Below are 20,704 nucleotides of genomic sequence, written 5' to 3' on the forward strand. Positions count from 1 at the left end.
TTTAGATGTAACTAAATTATTGCTATTGTTTTACATGTACCCACCTCTAAGCAATTATGGACAGCCTTTTTTGTAAACAAATTTGAGGCACGTACACATTATAACGTCCTAATGTATTTCCTGTTTTACTTTTTTCATTTCCATAGCTTCCGAGAATCCAGAAAGGTCCACATATTGATAAATAATGTTATGAGAACTGTTTTAATGTTGAGTTATGATTGAATTCCCTCTTTTTACAGTTATGAAATAGTTTGACAACAAGCAGGAAATGTTCATGGGCCAATGACATGACCACATTGAAATGGTCTATAGCAAAGCAGCTACCCTTGATGCCTTTAATTTTCTGCTCTGTGTTCCGATGTAGAGGTTCACAGGGGTCCTCACACAGAATCCCAGCTTCAAAAGAGGCAACATTAAAATTGATTAGTTTTGTCTTGGAATACAAAGCTGGATTCACATCAAAATTGCTTTAAAGTATGTGGCTGTACCTACAATTTGTCTGTAACATGCAAATAATTATTATTATTATATAATTCTTGTTTGTTTCATTTGGTTATAGTTATCGATTGCCAGCTTTAGTGTTGATTAGATCAGTGTTTCTCAACCACGTTTCTGGAGGACCACAAACACTGCATGTTTAGGATGTCTCCTTTGTCTGTCTCACCCATTACAGGTCTTTCAGTCTCTGCTAATTAGCTGATGATAAGAGTCAGGTGTGTTTGATTAAGGAGACATGGGCTGCGTCCAAAACAGTATACTTCCATACTATACAATACGCTAAAATCAGTATGCGAGCCAAGTAGTACGTCCGAATTCATAGAATTCGAAAATCAGTATGTGAGAAGTACCTGGATGACCTACTATTTCCGGTGAGATTCTGAAATGCACATCCCATGCATGCTGCACTCTCCCATTAGTCCCCGCGAGATAATTTATGAATGGGAGTAAAGCAACGCAGTTGACGCAGGTAGGTCACGCGACCATGACAAAATGGCGGATGTAGTACGTCCGAATTCCATTCATACTTCTTACTTTCATACTGTATAGAACATACTTTTTTAATAGCCGAGTAGTACGTTTAAATTCAAATGCTGTACCTACTGAGTAGTAGGCGGTTTCGCATGCAGCCAGCAGGAATGTGCAGAGCTGGTGGTCCTTCAGGAACTTGGTTGAGAAACACTGAATTAGATCATCACCCTTCATGTGCAGATGTGTGTTTGTCAGTGCGGTACTGTGCTTTTACACCAACCAGCTCAGACGCTATTAGGCTGAGCCTTTGTTAAATACACCAGTGTCATATACGTATAGATGTTTGTTTGAATACAGTTTACATTGATAATGGCGAACTGCAATGTCAAGCAATGATAAATTATATTCAATAATTATATGTGCCCCATATGGCCTGGCGTGAGCTCACATTTTGTCATCATAATGTGGAAACCGCTTCAAATACTCCTTTAGGTTAAGTTCAATGCTTGGTTGAGTGCTGTGTGTTTGCTGAGCTGGTTTAGCTGCTCAAGAATGGATTGGAACTACGGCCACTGCTGATCCAGACTCTCAAAGGGCCCTATCATACACCCTGCGTTTTGCGCCACGTTGTTTAAATAGCAAATCCATTGGTTTCCTTTACCTCAGGGTTTTTTTTTTCAGTTTATTCATGACAATTTGCATCTATATAATGTTATTATTATTAGTAGTAGTATTTATTATATGCATATTTATATTTGTTTTAATAAAAACAAGTTTAGATATGTCCACCTGTCGGTTTTGAACCATATGGGGCATAAGAACAGGACGTGAGTTTGGATATAACTCTCTTTTTTGACCACACTTCGTTATTATTGTTCATTTATTTGTTTGCTGGAAATTAGAACTGAATTTAGAAATAGTTTTAAAACAAATCTTTGTATTATTCTGTCCTTAAAATAGCAAAAGTGGATTCGGACACAAACTTTTTTGGGGTTAAAATTGAGCCCAAAGAGTTGAGTAGCAGTTTATTAGCATTTAAATAGATATGAAGGACCATGACTCTTGTGGTCTGAGCTGTTCTTGACAGGGTAGAAAGGTGTGTATTTAGATTACCATTGAGAAATTTAACCACAGCAAGTTATAGACTTTCATATAGACAATAAAACAATCTAATAAAATTGTGTAAAATGGGTATCCAATGTCACCTTTAAAAAATTACGAAATCATTACTTCTTTTTTTTCAGCAAAACTGACATTATGGGCATATATAATAATACAGAATTAAAAAGAATTTCTATTTCAATAAACACTGTTTTGTTGAATTTTCTAGTCGACAATTAATCCTGAAAAATATATCCTGAAATATAAAGCAGCTTTTTATCATAATATATATAAGAAATGTTTCTTGGGCACAGTATATTAAATTATTCACGAAAGATCACATAAGAATGAAAACAGCTCAAATTTTAACCGTGTGTGAATGTTTTAGAAAACATTAAAATAGAAAACAACCATTTAAAACTGTAATATTACTGTATTTTTTATCAAATCAATGCAGCCTTAATGAGCATCAAAATTAACTTTAAAACTAATGAAGAAATATTACTGAACCCAGAATTTTGAAACCAATGCTATTATTTTTATTGGCCATTATCAGCGGTTCCAACATAAACACATTTGATTTTATATCAAGCTGTGGATTTTTTAACTTTCATATTAAGTCAAGTATATTTGCTTTGCCCTGAACTACTGCTTACACAAACCTTTTTACAGTTTAATTAAGACATTATGGTTTCTTTATTAAGCTGTTTCATCTTGTGCACCATTGGGAGATGCCCACAATTCACATTATTGCAGGTTTAACTATTCTTGTGGGCACATCTGACCTGACCCGACCCACGTTTACCAGAAAAACACAAAAATATAGTAATTAGGCTGAAAGAAATACATCTGTTTAAATATTGTCCATTCATTTCAACATGAAGGTGAGTGAGTGTTACTGTAAGTGTAACTACAGAGAGAGAATGCTGGACAAAAGGCTCACATGTAGATTTTGAGAGCTGGATGGTTGGGAATGTGTGGTGGGCAGAGTGTGTGGGATCTGGCATGGAATGAGGATTGTGTAGGTGGACCAGGGACCATCTTTAAGCTCTGCTGAAGATGTACTGAACACATATATACAGTTGCACTATGTCCAAATAAATCTAGACAACACACTGCTGCAATTCAGTTTACAAGCAGTTCATCTGCATTGTTCTCTACCTTTGTTATCATCTCCATTCAATTTTATGCTACGTGTCAAAACATCCACTTGATCACAACACATGCAGATGATTCTTTTACAGGTCTTATCATCGCAATCAATAAATATTCATCATTCAGTTTATGCACAGAAAAAAATATTAATTAAGGGCAGAGAGCCACAAAGAGATCTGCTAGGAGTCATTCTGCATCTTATAAGTGTTATAAATGATTTATCTAAACTTAAGATCTCTGTTTTAAGTTTTTGGTTGTGGCATTTCAAAATATGTAATCTTTTTCTGCAGACAGATTGAAGAAAGCTGATTTTAAGCTGCTTCCCTTTAAAAAAAAAAAAAAAAACGTGTGTAAAACACTCTGGCTTCACAGCTCAACATTCACAACATACATAATTAACACAATTCAAATGCACGACCACACTGAATTTAAACAATAATAGACAGAAGATTAATGGGGTAAAAAAAGTGACAGGTGAACCATTCCTCTGTGATCAATCACACTGTCCAATAACACAATGAGAATTGCCAACAGGAGAAGGCTTTAATCATTGGTGTTCTGTCCAGCAGTGGTTCAGATCCATTATCTTACATATCTATTTATAACTGTACACTGCAAAAAATAGCTTAATCAGTATTTTGGGATTTGTTTTGTAGATATATCAAAACATCCTTAACTATAATATTACACAAAACACTACAACCTGATTTCAGAGGATTTGTCTTGAAGTTTTTTTTTCATCAGTTACTTTTCTTTTTAATATATTATTTTATAATATATTTGTTTGTAAGATATTTATGTTTGTAAGATATTTACTGGCACTACTGTTGAAATGTTTGCTGTCAGTAGGATTGTTTTAATGTTTTTGTCATTTATGATCACCAAGGGTACATATCACTAAGGGTACACGGTATATAAAACAACATTTATAAAAATGGTGTTAGAAAATATAATAAGAATTAATATTATATTAATTTTTTTTTAAATGATAAGTAATTCATATTCAAACCTGTGTTTCATTCGATTATGACTTTAGTCGGATTAAATTATTCAAAAAAAAAAAAAAATCGCTGTTTACATGACAGACTCTTAATCAGAGTATTGTCTTAATCATATTAAAATCGGATTATTGGTGTCCATGTAAACATACTTACTGTCACATGATGCATTCTAACATGAGTCCAAGACAAAAAGTGTTTTTCAAGCTTCAAAACAATGAAAGATTAAGTGAATCAATTCCTGATTCATATATAAATACCCTCCAATACAGTTCCAAGCTACTTATATTTTATTTACATTGCCACTGACCGTCAAACCACTAAGTTAAACCAAACTGTCATCAAGTATAAATCTTTGAATAATTTTATATGATCAAATATTATTTTTTATATATTTTTTAAAGATATAGTCTATCCAAATGTCAAAATTCTGTCCTCATTTAACCAGTCTTTGCTTATTTCTTAGCTTTATAAGTTTTTTTCTGCTAATACAAAAGAAGATATTTTGAAGACAGCTGGAAACATGTAATAACCATTGACTTCCATATCATTTGTTTCTCCAACTCTGAACGTCAGTTTTCAGATTTTCATTCAAAATATTCATCTTAACATAAATATAACTACTGAAAGATGAATATGATAGATGATAAATGCATCTGTGTTGAATAAATGTATTTTAAACTGTTGTCATTTATCTCATGTAGTTTGCTTCCTAAAATGTAACAAAAATACCGATTAAGAACATGTTAAGACTGAGTTTTTACAGTGTCATACAGCCACCTTCCCACAGACTTGTGCACATACAAGCACAGAAAACACAAAGAGGTGCTGAAACTCATCCACATGAATGGTCATTTGTAAACTGAGTCACTGGGTGAGAGAGAGAGCATTTACCGCAGGAGGTTACAGAGAGCGACAGTGGTGAATGTGGGAAGGGAAAAAGACTGGTTGAATGATTAAAAAGGATGGCGAAACTGGAGAAGTCGAAGGAAAGATGGCAGAAATCACGTGAAAAAAAAACAACTAAACCAACGAAAATGTCCAAAATGAAAAGTTTACCATTGACATGCAAACCAAAGTGAGGTGGAGAAAGTGGAAATATACTTGAAGAGAAGCAGACGTACCATTAGTCGGATGCTTTGCAAACGACACAGAAAATCGCTTTACTGCCGGCATAGACAACAACTCTGAGGAAATAAAAAAGGTCACTAGAGTTACCATATTTTACAGTACACCTGCACAGGATGGGGATGGTGTTAAAGAGCTGAAGGTGTCAAAGTTTATAGGGTGAGAAGTGAGAACTGGGTCTCTATTATGACTACAGACTGGGACAAAAGCAGAAATAGCAGTGTTTTGTAATGTAATTTAAATAGGAATCACTCAACTTATTTTGGAAATAGGTTTATTTGACATTTTAGAGGTAAACAGTTGTATTTTACTATTTTTTAATCCATTCAGTCAACCTCCGGCTCTGATATTTGCACTTTTACAGTAGCTTAGCTTAGCATAGATCATTAAATCAGATTAGAACATTAGCATCTCACTCAAAAAATTTTTTTTATAATTTTCTTATTTAAAGTGTTACTATTCTATAGTTACATCATAAAATAAGACAAACGTGAAATGAAAAGTTGCCAAGTCCTTGATTATTACACTGGAATGAAACTAGTTCCTAGCCATATTAGCCTATTGGTTGTTTTCACATGACCTCATTGATGACGCGCATAATTCAGATGGAGGGCAGGAAGTGATTCTCCTACATAGGAATCGCTATCAGAACATCAAAATGTTTCTGTTTTATGTTGTTTATAATTGTTTATATCGGCCAAAATAAGAAATGCAGAACATCTTTTATAGACTTCTAAAAGTTTTTGCTCATACAGTGGGGAAAGTTCAAGAAACTGTCTGAAATACGGAAGAAAAGTTGGCATGTAATAAACATGTATTCAATAAATCCATGTGTACAAACTTTTGTTTTTGAACGTAATAATTCGTTTGACAGCACCAATAAAGATTATATCTAGCTATGTGTATAAATATGTTCATGTGTTATAAAAGTATAAAAATCAGATGTAAACACCACCACACTTATACAAAATCCAGGAGAAAATAAATAACGTACCCTGCCATGTAATCGCTGCAATAAAATCTCCATCTTGTTTTGCAATAATCCAAGTCTTTACTGGTGTTTTGGCGGAATAAACAACTGTAAAGTGCACAACGAGATGCGCAGCAGCAGTAAATGTTAGTTTATGGTAAAATCATTAAGTTCATTTCCACTCTGTGTCCATGCTTTTGTATGCTTTCATCTGTTATTTCGATTTTGATGTCAGGAAGAAATCCGCATGGGGGAAAACTATAGTAATTTATTATAAACATGTTTTTGAACAACATTTTGATATTTATAACCTGTACAACTCTTTGTTAATTAATGCTACCAAATACTGTAATAAACTGTAATAAATACGGTAACGTTAGTGTAAAATGTGGTGCATTGTGATAGTGTACAATTAAAGCGAAGAAAACTGAAGCCTATTGAATAATTTGTTTAGTACTACAGATGTGTTGAACCACAGCAACAATATAATTACTATGGCAGTTTAAATCAAGTAATTATCTATAGTACGCTTCCAAACACAATATTTACTATTTTATTTTTTCATGTAGCGTAATAGCTTACAATATACGCCTCGATGACAGCAAATTTATTTTAGTTTAGTAGAAAATTCTGCCCTCTTCTTGATTTAAGGATCATGCCCAACATATGTGCTTATTTTCTATTTATATCTCCTTTAAAATACGGTAGAAATCGCAAAAATATGGACTTTTCTCGGTGTCTCACATTCAGTTTTTTACTTCCTGCCCTCCATCTGAACTTTGCGCGTCACCAGAACCAAGTGATTGCAAACAACCTATAAGGTAGCAACTTTTCGTTTTGTGACGGTCTTAGTACACAATACAAAAAACGATTGAATCTCTGCCCATGCTAATGGTCTAATCCAATTCAATAATCTACGCTAAGCTAAGCTAAAAGTGCTCCTGCTAGACCAGGATATCAGATGAATGCATTTAAAAATGGTCAATCTCAACTGATTCCCTCTAGGGAACTTTTAAAATGAGCCTATTTCCAAAAAAACATGGAGTGTAATGTTCCTTATTGTAAGGAAAAAATATGCTAATCTCACAGTTGGCTTCACTGAGACTATTCCTTGTTCAGGTTGAGAAAAGAAACTACAGCGAAAAAGAAAATGACAATAATTGGCCAGATCTTAATAGATAATAACAAAAAATATCTTCAGAGAGTTGTCGCAATGAATTTATAACGCTTTGAATACAGTCATCTTTTCAGCTTGTCACTTTATGGGCACTTCTCGACTATAAATACAGATACCATCTTAACAGACGTCATCTCTCGGGAACAAACAAAATGGTGGACAGAAGCATGAGAAGCATAAGAGGGTTAGATCAACCTCTTGCTTCTGTAGTACAAGCAGCTCTGAGAGCCTGCAGTGAACAGCACAATACCACACACAACAGTGAAGACAAAAAAGACTGTGGGGATTGTGGTCAGTGGCTGGTCAGAGGGTTAAACTGAAGCTAATAAAGGTTAAATGAACAAGCTCATGTGTATGGTTGTAACAAATGAAAGGGTAGAGTTAAAACGGCAAAACGGCAGTAAACAAAAGAAGACACAGGAAATGGGAACTGAAAAGAAAAACTCCAAAACAATGCCACGCTGACACCTTGTGGACGAAGAATTTCACTACAAGTGCACAAACTGAACATTCTGGAAGGATTCGAGATATGAGAATGCTCCAGTATGGACAAGTCAATTCGTTCATACGGTTTCATTTCAAACATCAAAGTAGAGTCAAAATCCACAGCTAATGGCAATTTATCTGATATAGTAATTATTAAAATATCAAAATAACAGGAAACACTTTACAATAAGACCCAGTTTGCTAACATTAAGTATTTAGTATTTTAGGTTTCTGTTAATGTTATTGTTCAATGTCAATTAAACAAAAACATTTAAAATACAGTTTATTAGTAAAATGTATGGTTTCCTACATAAGCTATTAATCTAGATAAATAAGTGCTGCTAAAATGTTATTTATTGTTATTTTATGTAAGCTATTGCACAAATAAGTGTTAATAATATACAGAGCCTTACTGTGAAGAGTTACCAAATAAAGGGATATAATGCAAATCCACTCTCCGGTCACTTTATTAGGTCCACCTGCCCAACTGTTTGTTAACGCAAATTTCTAATCAGCCAATCAATCACATGGCAGACACTCAATGCATTTAGGCATGTAGACATGGTCAAGACGATCTGCTGCAGTTCAAACCGAGCATCAGAATGGGGAAAAAGGTTGATTTAAGTGACTTTGAACGTGGCATGGTTGTTGGTGCCAGATTGGCTGGTAAACTGCTGATCTTCTGGAATTTTCACAACAACCATCTCTAGGGTTTACAAAGAATGGTCTGAAAAAGAGAAAATACCCAGTGAGTGGCAGTTCTGTGGGCGCGAAGGCCCTGTTGATGCCAGAAGTCAGAGGAGAATGACCAGACTGGTTCCAGCTGATAGAAAGGCAACAGTAACTCAAATAACTGCGGTCTGCAGAAGAGCATCTCTGAACACACAACACATCCAACCTTGAGGCGGATGGGCTACAGCAGCAAAAGACCACACCGGGTGCCCCTCCTGTCAGCTAAGAACAGAAAATGAGGCTACAATTGGCACGGGCTCACCAAAACTGGACAATAGAATTTTGAAAAAACGTTGCTTGGTCTAATGAGTCTCGATTTCTGCTGCGACATTCCGATGGTAGGGTTAGAATTTGGCGTCAACGACATGAAAGCATGGATCCATCCTGCCTTGTATCAACGGTTCAGGCTGCTACTGGTGGTGTAACGATGTGGGGGATATTTTCTAGGCACACTTTGGGCCCATTAGTACCAACTGAGCATCGTGTCAACACCACAGCCTACCTGACTATTGCTGACCATGTCCAACCATTTATAACCACAGTGTCCCCATCTTCTGATGGCTACTTCCAGCAGGATAACGTGCCATGTCATAAAGCGTGAATCATCTCAGACTGGTTTCTTGAACATGACAATGAGTTCACTGTACTCAAATGGCCTCCACAGTCACCAGACCTCCAATCCAATAGAGCACTTTTGGGAAGTGGTGCAATGGGAGATTCGCATCATTGATGTGCAGCAACTGCGTGATGCTATCATGTCAATATGGACCAAAATCTCTGAGGAATATTTCCAGTACCTTGTTGAATCTATGCCATGAAGAATTATGCCATGAAGAGTTCTGAAGGCAAAAAGGATCCAACCCGGTACTAGTAAGGTGTACTTAATAAAGTGGCCGGTGAGTGTACTACTGCCCAAAAGTATGGGATCAGTCAAATTGATATTTTTCTTTGAAAAGATTTTGTTACTTTCAATCAGAAATTAAAAATTAAACAAAAAACTAACAAAAAAAAATCTACAATGAAGGCACTTATTAGAAACATTTAAATATAAATACTAAAATACATTAAGCTATTTTTAACACTGATAATAACAATAATCTAATACATACAATTTTAAAGATTTTGCCACCTATATTAGCAAACACAAATGAACAGTTTCAAATACTTCTACAGCATTTATTCATTTTAGATGATGTTAGTTTATATAAAATAAATGATTTATTACCTGTATATTAACAGTGTGTTAGCTAATATGTAGCTAATAATATCCAAGTATTTCATAATGTCACTTTTTTTACTGTATTTTAGATCCAATAAAACCCTTGATGTATTGGTGTGCATATGAGTGTTGCACTTCAGTGTTTGGACTCTCAGTAGTGATTATTAAACCACACTGAACTGAGCTAAACTGAACTGAACTTCAACTCTGAAAACTGGACTGACACTGTTTCAATTTACTATGATCTTCTATGTGAAGCTGCTTTGACACAATCTAAATTGTAAAAGCGCTATACAAATAAAGGTGAATTGAACTGAATATGAGACTCCTTTCAAATACATTACAAAAATAAAACCAACCTCAAACTTTTGAATGGTAGTGTATCTGAGAGTAAAATGTCAAATGTGTTTATGTAGCAAATAGTAGTCAATATCATGGTTTATATTCACTTTCCAGTTCACAAAATCTATTTTGCGTCAGACTGTTTAGATCCCTGCAGTGGTACATAAAAATATGTGTTTCCAATTAAATGACGTCAAGAATAAAACGCTGTTCACAAAATAATGACAAATGACAAGAAACAGAGGACATCACTTCTGAAAGACAATGGATGGCACAGTATGACTCCATGATTTGGACACACGCTCAAGACCATGAAAATGAACCAGGTGTGAAATGGTGATTATGACAGTGAGATGTGCAATACACCATCAGGATCTGACGTAACCAAACCACATTTACAGGAAGTGCCCTTGATCTAAAGTTTCTACCCTCTAAACTTTTCAATCATCCCTATGAGAGAAGGAGCTGGACTGAGCACATACCGTCTTTATAGGTCAAACTGCCCGAGGAGAATTTTTTGCGATGTGTGCGAGCGTAGTCCTGAAGGTTGGGGGCACTAGAGGAGCCCCCCAGGACGGTGGTGCTGAAGAGACCAGCGCACTGAGAGCCTGCAGAGGGGGTTAGATCATGGAATTAGTGTGCACACCAAACACATGCACTTATTAATCAAATCACAGCAGTTACTTCAGAGGGAGTGAGAGGATTATAAAGTCATAATGTATGACTCGTGCCAATACCATTATGGTTTGGCGGACATCAATGACAGAGGCTAGTAGAGCAAAGTCTAATTAACAAAAGACAGCAGCAATGTTCTTGTCATGGAAGTGCTCATGGTCGTATGTAACTTGTAGAAGCAATTAGAAACAAAATCATTGATGAGTATGCTATTAGTGAACCTCAGTGTTCACATGTCATTGATAGTAAATATATGACTACACAAATGAATATTATACGCTAATCTAAATGAACACAAATTAATTACATACTATTAATCGCATTAAATCTACAGACAGTTAGAAATGAAGTTCGTCTCATTGCATGCAGGATTATTTTGCTTATTTACACTCTGTTTTATTCATGCAATAGATTCAAGACATTCACTTTCAATCGGAGGCAACAGCGTATAAATAACCAACTATTCTGTTACTTATCAGAGGTAATTTTCGAGGTTTTTGTACCTTATTAACTAGCATGTTTATTTTTTCTTAAGTACATTTTTAGTTTTGTATCTTACTCCATTCTTTTAAACCGCAGTCACTAATTATTATGTTTATTTTTTCTTGTCTAGGGTGATTGGCTAAGTAGAATAATAAGTCCTGTGATTCCCATCCAATAAATTTGCACAATGAAAAATCACATCTGACAAGACTCATAGATAAATACACTTGATATCGCATACGGGCATGCGTCAATACCGCCGCCACATTTGTACAGTGCTCGCAGGACAAATGTCATTCAGCCGCACTAGTCAAGACTACAGCCAATCTGAAGATGCTGGACTGAAGCGCTGTGTATGGGTGTAGTAATGAGCAAACAAAGAAAACAAAGCATAAAGCCATAATATTTCATAAGTAAGATTTTGTTTTTTACGTTTTACTATGTTACGAACTTTTGTGCTAAACAAGTAACATTATTGATGATAATGCAGTCACTTACTGCATTCACCATAAGGCAAAGTAGCACCATTTCGCACTAAATTCTAGGCCTATGCTAGTTTTGTTGAATAAAATAAGCAAACAGGGCAGCACGGTGGCGCAGTGAGTAGCACAATTGCCTCACAGCAAGAAGGCCCTTGGTTCGAGCCCAGGCTGGGTCAGTTGGCATTTCTGTGTGGAGTTTGCATGTTCTCCCCGTGTTGGCGTGGGTTTCCTCTGGGTCCCCCCACAAGTCCAAAAACTTGTGATATAGGTGAATTGAATAAGCTAAATTTGCTGTAGTGTATGTGTGTGAATGAGTGTGTATAGATATTTCCCATGGGTTACGGCTGGGAGGGCATCCGCTGCGTATACATATGCTGGATAAGTTGGTGGTTCATTTCGCTGTGGCGACCCCAGATTATTAAAGGGACTTAGCCAAAAAGAAAATGAATGAATGAACGAATGTAAATAAGCAAACAATGTAAATGAAATATGACAACAAGATGCTGCGGTGCTAGATACTTGTATTATTGTCGGCTAGTTTTTGAAGTAACTTATTTGGGTGTCTGATAACATAACGCCTTAATGTGCATACTGTCCACCCTAAATTCTTAAACATTACCAATGTTGGATACCATTTCAGAAAGATCAGAAAGGTGCATATGCACATTGAGACACAGGGATATCGATGGTTCAAATGAATCGTTCGTAATAGAGATTCATTCACAAACAAATCGCTTCCTGCGTTAGAATTAGAAGTGAAAGCAGGAGAGGGGGTGTGTTTCAGGACACGGATTAAGTCAAATTTAACAGGGAGGGAGATAATACATTTCCATGCACATAAACACATGCACTTTGTCAGGAATGCCCGTGCGGTCAGTTATCCGTCGATGTAGAAAAGTGACGTAAAAATTATCATTTTTGTAATTTAAAAAAATATTTGCATACTGACCACCAGGAAAAATCCCGATCATAGATATATGTATAAATGCTTATATATCTATGGCTCCGAATGGCCAGTCCTCCCCTGCAGCTTTGTCCCACACTCATTTCAAAGGAGCGCTATCCTGTACTAAAATGGCGGCTCTATTGACGCATTCCTTCCAATCGACAACAACAATGTAGGCGACATCTATTGTAGATATCTATGTGACAGACCAACCTTAAGACACAGACGCGTTACAGATGCAGCAAACATGTACATTGTCAAAGCATTAAAAGTGTCCAAGAAGATGCAAAATCATTACAGGACTAGGAGACTGTTTAGACTGCATATCACAGAGGGGAAGATCAAGACGTCTACTGTATGATGACTGGAATCACCAACTGACCTTAAACAACAACTAAATGCACTACAGAATGTTACGTTTATAAATACATGCAAAAATTGCATGTATTGCATCAGTGCTGCATGAGCTTGGTTTGAGGTTCCAACTGTGGACACTCGTAGCTTATTAGTTAGGGTTCAAAGTGCATAATAAGCATTTACATACCATCACAGGGCATTTTATTTGTTTTTATTTTTTATTCTTAGGTTAAACAGACTTCGCTCCGCACGTGAATGTATCAACTTGCTTTCTGTCGAATTATTATTTGCATATGTTCATGTAATATTTTCACATTAAATTAATCTCACATTTTGAATGTATAGTCCATAAATATCAAATAAAAGAAACAGAGTATAAAGTGGAATCATTTTCACAGCGTAATACTCACTATTCTTGAGTAGTTTTAGAAGGGCTATTTTCTACTCATTTTTACTTTTTACTCACAAAATTTTATGGCAAGTAATTTTACTTTTACTTGAGCATGACTTTCAGAACTCTTCACCACCATGACATATGAGAAATCACAGCATTTGTTTACATAAAGCAAAATGCACAATGATCCCTTCAATACATCTAAAAACAAACAGCATCACATGCCCCAAACTCCACTGTGTCCAAAACGCACTGTGTATTCACTAATTTCCTATGCAATGTCAATGAAAGCGCTCAGCTAATGGTTTTTATACCCAAAATAAGACTCAATATAGTGTCGCAGAGGGTGATTTCCTGTCAGGGAGAAGAGATAAACAGCAGTTGTTGAGGCTGAATGAGCGACAGACACACGATACCAACCTAATCCGCTCTGCTTCATCTCTGGAGACTGACGTGAACAGGAGGGGAAGAGGCGATAGCTGCCTCCTTTAGAGGACGAGCTTTCTGACAGGACCTGTGTGCACACATAAATGGGGCACTTTTGAATTCTGGCACAAAAAACCCAGCCTGATTCTGTCAATTTGACACCACTGAGATTTACAGACATATTTTAGAAAGTACAGTAGGTGTGATGCTGTCTTTGATACCTCCATAGAGCCAGTCTTGCGATTCCGGATCAAAGGGGATTTCCTCTGGGTGCTGATGGCCTCTGAAAGGGGTAATGCACGGTCAGGCTCATCCCGTGAAAGGTTCTCCAAACTTCCAGGATCTGTTTGCTTCTGGTCATTCTACGTCAAGACACACAAACGCAGACTTGAAATCTTAAGCAAGCAAACATTCCTATTATTAGCTGAACAGCAATGTTCTCCAATGGGACAAAGGAAAGGGTTGTATACTTCAGCAGAGGCTGGTCGGAAGCCGAAGCCCATCGGAGCGCTCTCCTCCTCAGACACTTTGACCCCAGGGCTGAAATGCAGTTCCACATGGAAGCGCTCTTCAGAGGACGGGTCCTGGGTTCACATAATATCACAGTTGTCACATTTCTTTGAAGCACTCTGTTGAGACTACACAGTCCCCACTCAGAAATTAAACAGTTCTGCTGTGTTTATACTGGGTCTCAGAGCAGAGCAGAAAGAACAGTGCAAGCAGGATGTACCTTGTTGTTGTCTTCGTAGAGCATAATGACGATCTGCGTCATGTAGTTGAGTTCAGACACTGCACTCAGATAATCCATGGCTCTCTTCCACTGCTCATCCTTCTCCTCCTGAAATATTATTATTGGTTTGATGCTTCATCAAACTGCCATTAAATGCAAAATTTTATTTCCTGTTCTCTTTTACTTTTTTGCATTTCTGCTTCTGCTCTAGCCTGTACTTGTCTTGTCTTAGCATACAGTACTTTCAGAAGCATAAATGTATATTAATTTCAAACCAATTAAAATGTATTGTATATTTATTTAAGAATGGCTTTTTATGTGAATTCATCATTTCTAATAAAAGAAGGTTAAACTGTAAAGCTAAATGTGCTGTTGAGCATTTAGAGTATAGGCCCACTGAAGCGTTTTTTTTTTTTTGCGCAACTAAAAACACCAGCGCTCTTCTAAAAACGCTCAGCTGTAGTTTGTCAGATTGTCATCTTCTAAGAGCATTGTTGATGGTTGCCAACAAAGGACAGACATCACAGGAATTTAAATTGTTGAAGGAACTGACACACTTTCAATGCAATGAAACTCGCTTTCAATGCAATGACCTCCTCTTTGCTGTAATGTTGCTTCAAAATTAATTTTTTAACTGGAAGGAATTTGAACAATTTTTAATTGTAAGTGAAATATATCTGTCCTAATAGTGTTTTAGCAATGTGGCACATACAGTGGGGGAAATAAGTATTCATCACCATTCATCACCATTATTCTCAGAAAACATATTTTTTAAAGGTGCTGTTGACTTGAAATTTTCACCAGATGTTGGTAACAACCAAAGTAAAACATATATGAAAAGAAAACAAATCTAATTACTTTACAAATTAAGTTATGTGTAATAAAATTTAATGATACAGGAAAAAAATATCAAATATTAATATATGTAAATGAGTATTAGCTGCTTCAGTCCAACATCTGCATTATTAGGAAGATGAAGATGAAACCAGAGTGGGCATTTCAGCAAGACAATGATCCAAAACACAACCAAGGAAACTCTCAAATGCTTTCAGAGAAAGAAAATCAAGTTGTAGAATGGCCCAGCCAACCACCTGACTCGAATCCAATAGAAAATACAAAATACAGTTCAGATTTGACAGACGAGACCCACAGAACCATCAAGATTTTTGATCTTGTTCAATACTTTTTTTCCTGTCATTTAATTTTTATTAAACATAACATAATTTGTAAAGTAATTAGATTTGTTTTCTTTTCATATATGTTTTACTTTGGTTGATATCAACATCTGGTGAAAATTTTAAGTCAACAGCACCTTTAAAAAATATATATTTTCTGAGCAAAATGGTGAAGTGTTGAATACTTATTTTCCCCACAGTGTATACATCTGTCAACATCTCACAAAAATGTGTTTTAGGGTTTCGTGACCCTTTAAGACATGATATGTGAATAGCCCCTGATAGTGGCACTTTAAAACAAAGATTAAAGTTGTAATTTGACATCACTATTTCACTTTTAATACAGTAATACGATTTTACTTCACTTGTGAACAGGTATTTTACCTAACTGATATATAACTGAGAGAGAATAGTATGTTTTGTGCAGTTAAGATTTGAAGTAGACCATAAGTGCACATTAAATTCAAGGGCATTTAAAAACTTGGCTCTTTGGTAGCATTGCTTGTGATGTCACATTTTTGTTTCTAAGAGCACCTGCTAAAGTGAAGTGAACATAAATTAAAAAATGAGTAATTTCCTGTGCTTCTCATGGAGCAATGTTCATACTACACTCTGCATATGTGAAGAGTTTCAAATCAGCCACTTATTATTATATATCATTTTCATAGTGTTTATTTTAGCGTACAGGTTATGTCCATCACCATTTGATTCTCCCCTTTACACCTTATATCACTTCCTAAGTTATAATACTTACATCCAAGAGGCCACCATATCGGAAGATGCTAAGAAGAGAGTGGACATGGCTCTCACTCGTGAAATACAGCCGAGTGCGAACATGCCTGCCTGGTGACAGCACTCCACGTGAATATCTGAGACACAAAGAAACAGACGAATGTGAGATTTTGTACTCAATAGGATAGAATAAATGAAAGAAAGAAGCAGCGAGGACAGCATAACAACAGGGCATCTCACAGAGGGTGCAGCTTGTTTACAGACTCGTCCTCATGTGTCCTCTGAAGGTCCAGCTGAATTTTCTTCACTAAAGGCAGACAGTAGGCATACGCAATATCCAGCTTCTCTACTATATTAATGCCGTACTCCTAAATACAAACAAACAAACAAACAAACAAACAAACAAAAAAAACCTGTTAGCAATCAAAGGAACAATTGCAGATCCTGGCTTTGTGTGATAAATTATATATAAAAAGTATGGATGCACTGAAACAAAAAAATTCTGGGCTAAAGCTGAAAATTCTGGATGCACTTGGCTAGAAATCGAAACTGAATTGCATGAATTATTGATTATTGAATATTAATAATAGTAATTAAAAAATTAATTAATTAAATAAATATATATAAAATAATAATAATAAAAATGCCAATTTCGAAAAAACAAAACATTAAGACAATGACAGTTCAACACATATACATTCCAATGAAAGTTAAAAAATATATTAAAGTAAGTCATAACAAACACAGTGCACATATTAGCACAGTCACATTGTTTGGGGTTACTAAATGGTCAGTCCATTCTTATGTAAAATGAAAGAAGAGGTCTCAATCTTGTAAAATATATGCATTTTTGGTTAAGTGAGTAAGTCAGTCTTTCCATTGCTGTACAAGAAGACATTTCCTTAATCCAGAGTGACAAAGATGGACCATGAGTACTTTTCCATTGAATGGAATGGTGGGTGGAAAAAGACCAAGAATACAAATTTTAGGGCAAAAAGGGATTTCTTTATCAATAGTTTTAGAGATTACACCTAATAATTACATCCAAAAGGATTGCAAGTGCTCACGTTGCCAAACACAATGGAATAGTGTGCCGTTCATACATTTTCCACAAATATTCAAAATGTTTTTATTAAATTATAATTATTATCATCATCATCATTATTATTACTATTATTATCATGATTATCAATATTATTATCATCATTACTATTATTATTATTATTACTATTATTATTAGGGATGCACAGAATATTCGGCCACCGAAAATCAGAGCACAGAAAAAAAGGGGCATTTTGTCTGATTTGTTCGGTGAAATTCTGCAAGAAAGTTATGCCTCAAATTATAACACGTAGGCTATTCTGTTCCAACTTAGGCTATTGTATTTGTGACTATCAGACTGTAGTCATATTTCTGCAAAATATTTTTTAAATTTGACCAAAAAAAAGTTAATTTATGCCCTATTTAAATACACTCTCTCAAATCTTTCTCAAACGTCAGTCAGACGACAAGCTCAACCACTCAACAGCTGGATGGTTATCTGTCTGAAGTCTCCATGCCCAGAAGTGATAACCCATTGTTGCTTATGTGCTAAATAAATATTTACATACATTGTATTTGATTTATTCTTTAAAACTTAAAATATTAATTGCAATGCCTTAATTTTAGTAAGGTTAGTAACCCAGTCACGGCCATAAATACAATGGTACCAATAATTGCCATAATTTATTTCAGTGTTTTGGTTTTTGGCCTTGGTTTCCTCTTTTTCGGTTTTCGATTTGACCCAAAAATATTATTTTGGTGCATCACTAATTATCATACGTTTATCATTATCTTTTTAAAAGTTTTTAATTCATTTTAATAACTTAAATTATACTTATTTAAAAAAGACACAAGGAAAATTTTACTGACAGTGAACGATTCGAGAAGTGTCATATTTCCTAGCGTTGCCAGCAGGAACATATATATTTTTTCATAACTTTTTTCACATATTTTCATCTGGTGGAAATGAACGCCCAAAAAACAAAAAATACTATTTTCGGCTGATAATTTTAGTCAGATGGAAAATTCCATCTAATGATAGGTGTCCAAAAGTACTTAGAAAGGTTTCGCTTTTTAGATTTAGCTTTTTGTTGTAATGTTTGTTTGTTGTTGAATTTGTCAGAAGAAATGAATAAACATCCTTATAAAATAAAATAAATACATAAGTAGCTGTACAAAAATAATCACCACATACCTGTGGTATGACGATGTCGGCTAGTGCTCGAGACAGCTTGAAGAGCTCCAGTGTATCCTCCAGGCCCAAGGAGCTGTTGTGCTGCACATCATATTTAATGCAGTCGTAAATGTCAGGAATCTTGCTGATGTCGTAGCGTCCACTCTTCATGCGGAAATCCCTTTCCAATTTAGACCAGCGCTGCAGCATCATCTCCAGTGTCTCACTGTGGTACAGCTGTAAATCTAAGAGAGGCAGCACAAGCTCATTTAATCAAGTCATTCTCTTACTGCTTTCTTTGGTATGGCCTTTAAGGGGAGTTTCAAATCTGGAGACTGTTTGCTTTATTCTGATAAAGGAAATTACAGTAAAAACTAAGTTGGATAGCTTACCATCACAAGGCAACATTTCAGTGTACTAAAAAGCAAGTCATTCTGTGAGCTCATTGTGGCTTTATGTTGCTGTTCACACACTAAAATAAAATGTAGCCATTCCTGCTGTACCTGAAATTAATACATGATTGCTACAGGGATTTTAGAGTGCTTGTGTAAAAATGTCTATAGCTTACCCAAAAATGAAAAGAAAAACTTTCATTCATAACTAATGCTTTTTCTAATCCTCTGAGACCTTTGTTCAACTTCAGATAGCAAGTTAAGATATTTTAGGTGAAAACCGAGAGCTCTCTCATTACTCATAGGAAGCAACTGTCCGAGGACGTACAAAGTCCAGAAAAGTAAGCTGTCTATGGAGGGCCAGAGAACACTCAGATTTCATCTAAAATATCTTCATTTGTGATGAATGAAAGTCTCAGGGGATTGGAATGACATAAGGGTGAGTAATCAAATACACAATTTTCTTTTTGGACGAATATGGTTTTTAAATTGAGCACAGAACAATCACCTGCTGATTTGGGGTCTTCGAGTCTTTTGCGGATCTGTGAGGTGAGGCTCTGGACGAGGGTGTAGACTTGATCACATATACACACTGGATTCTCGACAGCCCTCATAGAGTTCACCAGAGAGCTGCTGCATGTTGGGGCCAGCTGAAAAAACACAAGAGATGAAGTGGACACAGATGCGCCTTACATATCAAGTCAGCGGAGGGCTGAAATACACCCTCTAGTTCAAAAGACACTCCAAATGTACCCTGTCATAGTCTTCTTCTGTGAAGACTTCATCTTTCTGCATGATCTCATGAAGTCTGGCTTTAACCCTCTGCTGACAGCCGCTAAGGGATTCAATATCGTTATCCAGCAGACCGTTCATATTTGCACTTTTCACCATCTGGACCAAGATGGGTGTCAGTTCTCCTTCCAACGCTAAGAGACCCTGCCAGGTAGACAACCAACAGCAGCTTAACAACCTTTGATAACTTTATACCTTTAAACCTTCGATAACCTGTTTTTGTTGTGGCTGAGGACCTTTGCAAAGGCAGCAGCAGTCATTTGCACCCTGCCCTCATCAGAGGCATAGATCTTGAGGTCATGTCGGTAGGTGCTATGTAGCCTGAGCAAACCGCAGCCTGGAAAGCCAGCGTAATCACCTGTAAGTGGACAAGAAAATAACATCCACAGAACAGATTAATCAAAATCAACCCTGTTTCTAGAAACACAGTCTTGTAGGATCCAGCTCCAACTCTAATCTTGACAACCATTACAGGTAGGGGTCTAATAAAATAAAATAAAATAAAATAAGCAACACTGTGGCTCAGTGGTTAGCACTGTAACACTGGTTCGAGTCCCGACTGAGCCAGTTGGCTTGATGTCAGAATAATTCTAATTCACACAGACTTTGTCTTATAAGTGCACTGGTT

General features: G+C 36.0%; 1 protein-coding gene across 7 annotated transcripts in view; it reads right to left on the bottom strand.

Moving 5' to 3' along the window:
• ppip5k1a (diphosphoinositol pentakisphosphate kinase 1a) overlaps positions 1-20,704 on the bottom strand; it is a 66,212-nt gene that overhangs the window by 22,344 nt on the left and 23,164 nt on the right. For 4 of the 7 annotated variants that reach the window (XR_008838100.1, XM_056462081.1, XM_056462077.1 and 1 more), the window contains exons 16-26: positions 20,313-20,434; positions 20,038-20,220; positions 19,793-19,934; positions 18,914-19,137; positions 16,918-17,045; positions 16,700-16,814; positions 14,771-14,878; positions 14,511-14,624; positions 14,262-14,402; positions 14,035-14,128; positions 10,760-10,885 (exon numbers count right to left, since the gene is read on the bottom strand). Coding sequence is in view for 6 of the 7 variants with exons in the window: in XM_056462081.1 (XP_056318056.1) it covers positions 10,760-10,885; positions 14,035-14,128; positions 14,262-14,402; positions 14,511-14,624; positions 14,771-14,878; positions 16,700-16,814; positions 16,918-17,045; positions 18,914-19,137; positions 19,793-19,934; positions 20,038-20,220; positions 20,313-20,434 (1,497 nt within the window). In the remaining variant the exon portion in view is untranslated. Of the gene's footprint in view, positions 1-5,347; positions 5,411-10,759; positions 10,886-14,034; positions 14,129-14,261; positions 14,403-14,510; positions 14,625-14,770; positions 14,879-16,699; positions 16,815-16,917; positions 17,046-18,913; positions 19,138-19,792; positions 19,935-20,037; positions 20,221-20,312; positions 20,435-20,704 lie in introns of all 7 variants that reach the window. The other 3 variants (XM_056462080.1, XM_056462078.1, XM_056462079.1) reach the window with 2 other exon arrangements.

This window comes from Danio aesculapii, chromosome 7, assembly GCF_903798145.1.
Source record: "Danio aesculapii chromosome 7, fDanAes4.1, whole genome shotgun sequence".
Classification (NCBI taxonomy): domain Eukaryota; kingdom Metazoa; phylum Chordata; class Actinopteri; order Cypriniformes; family Danionidae; genus Danio; species Danio aesculapii.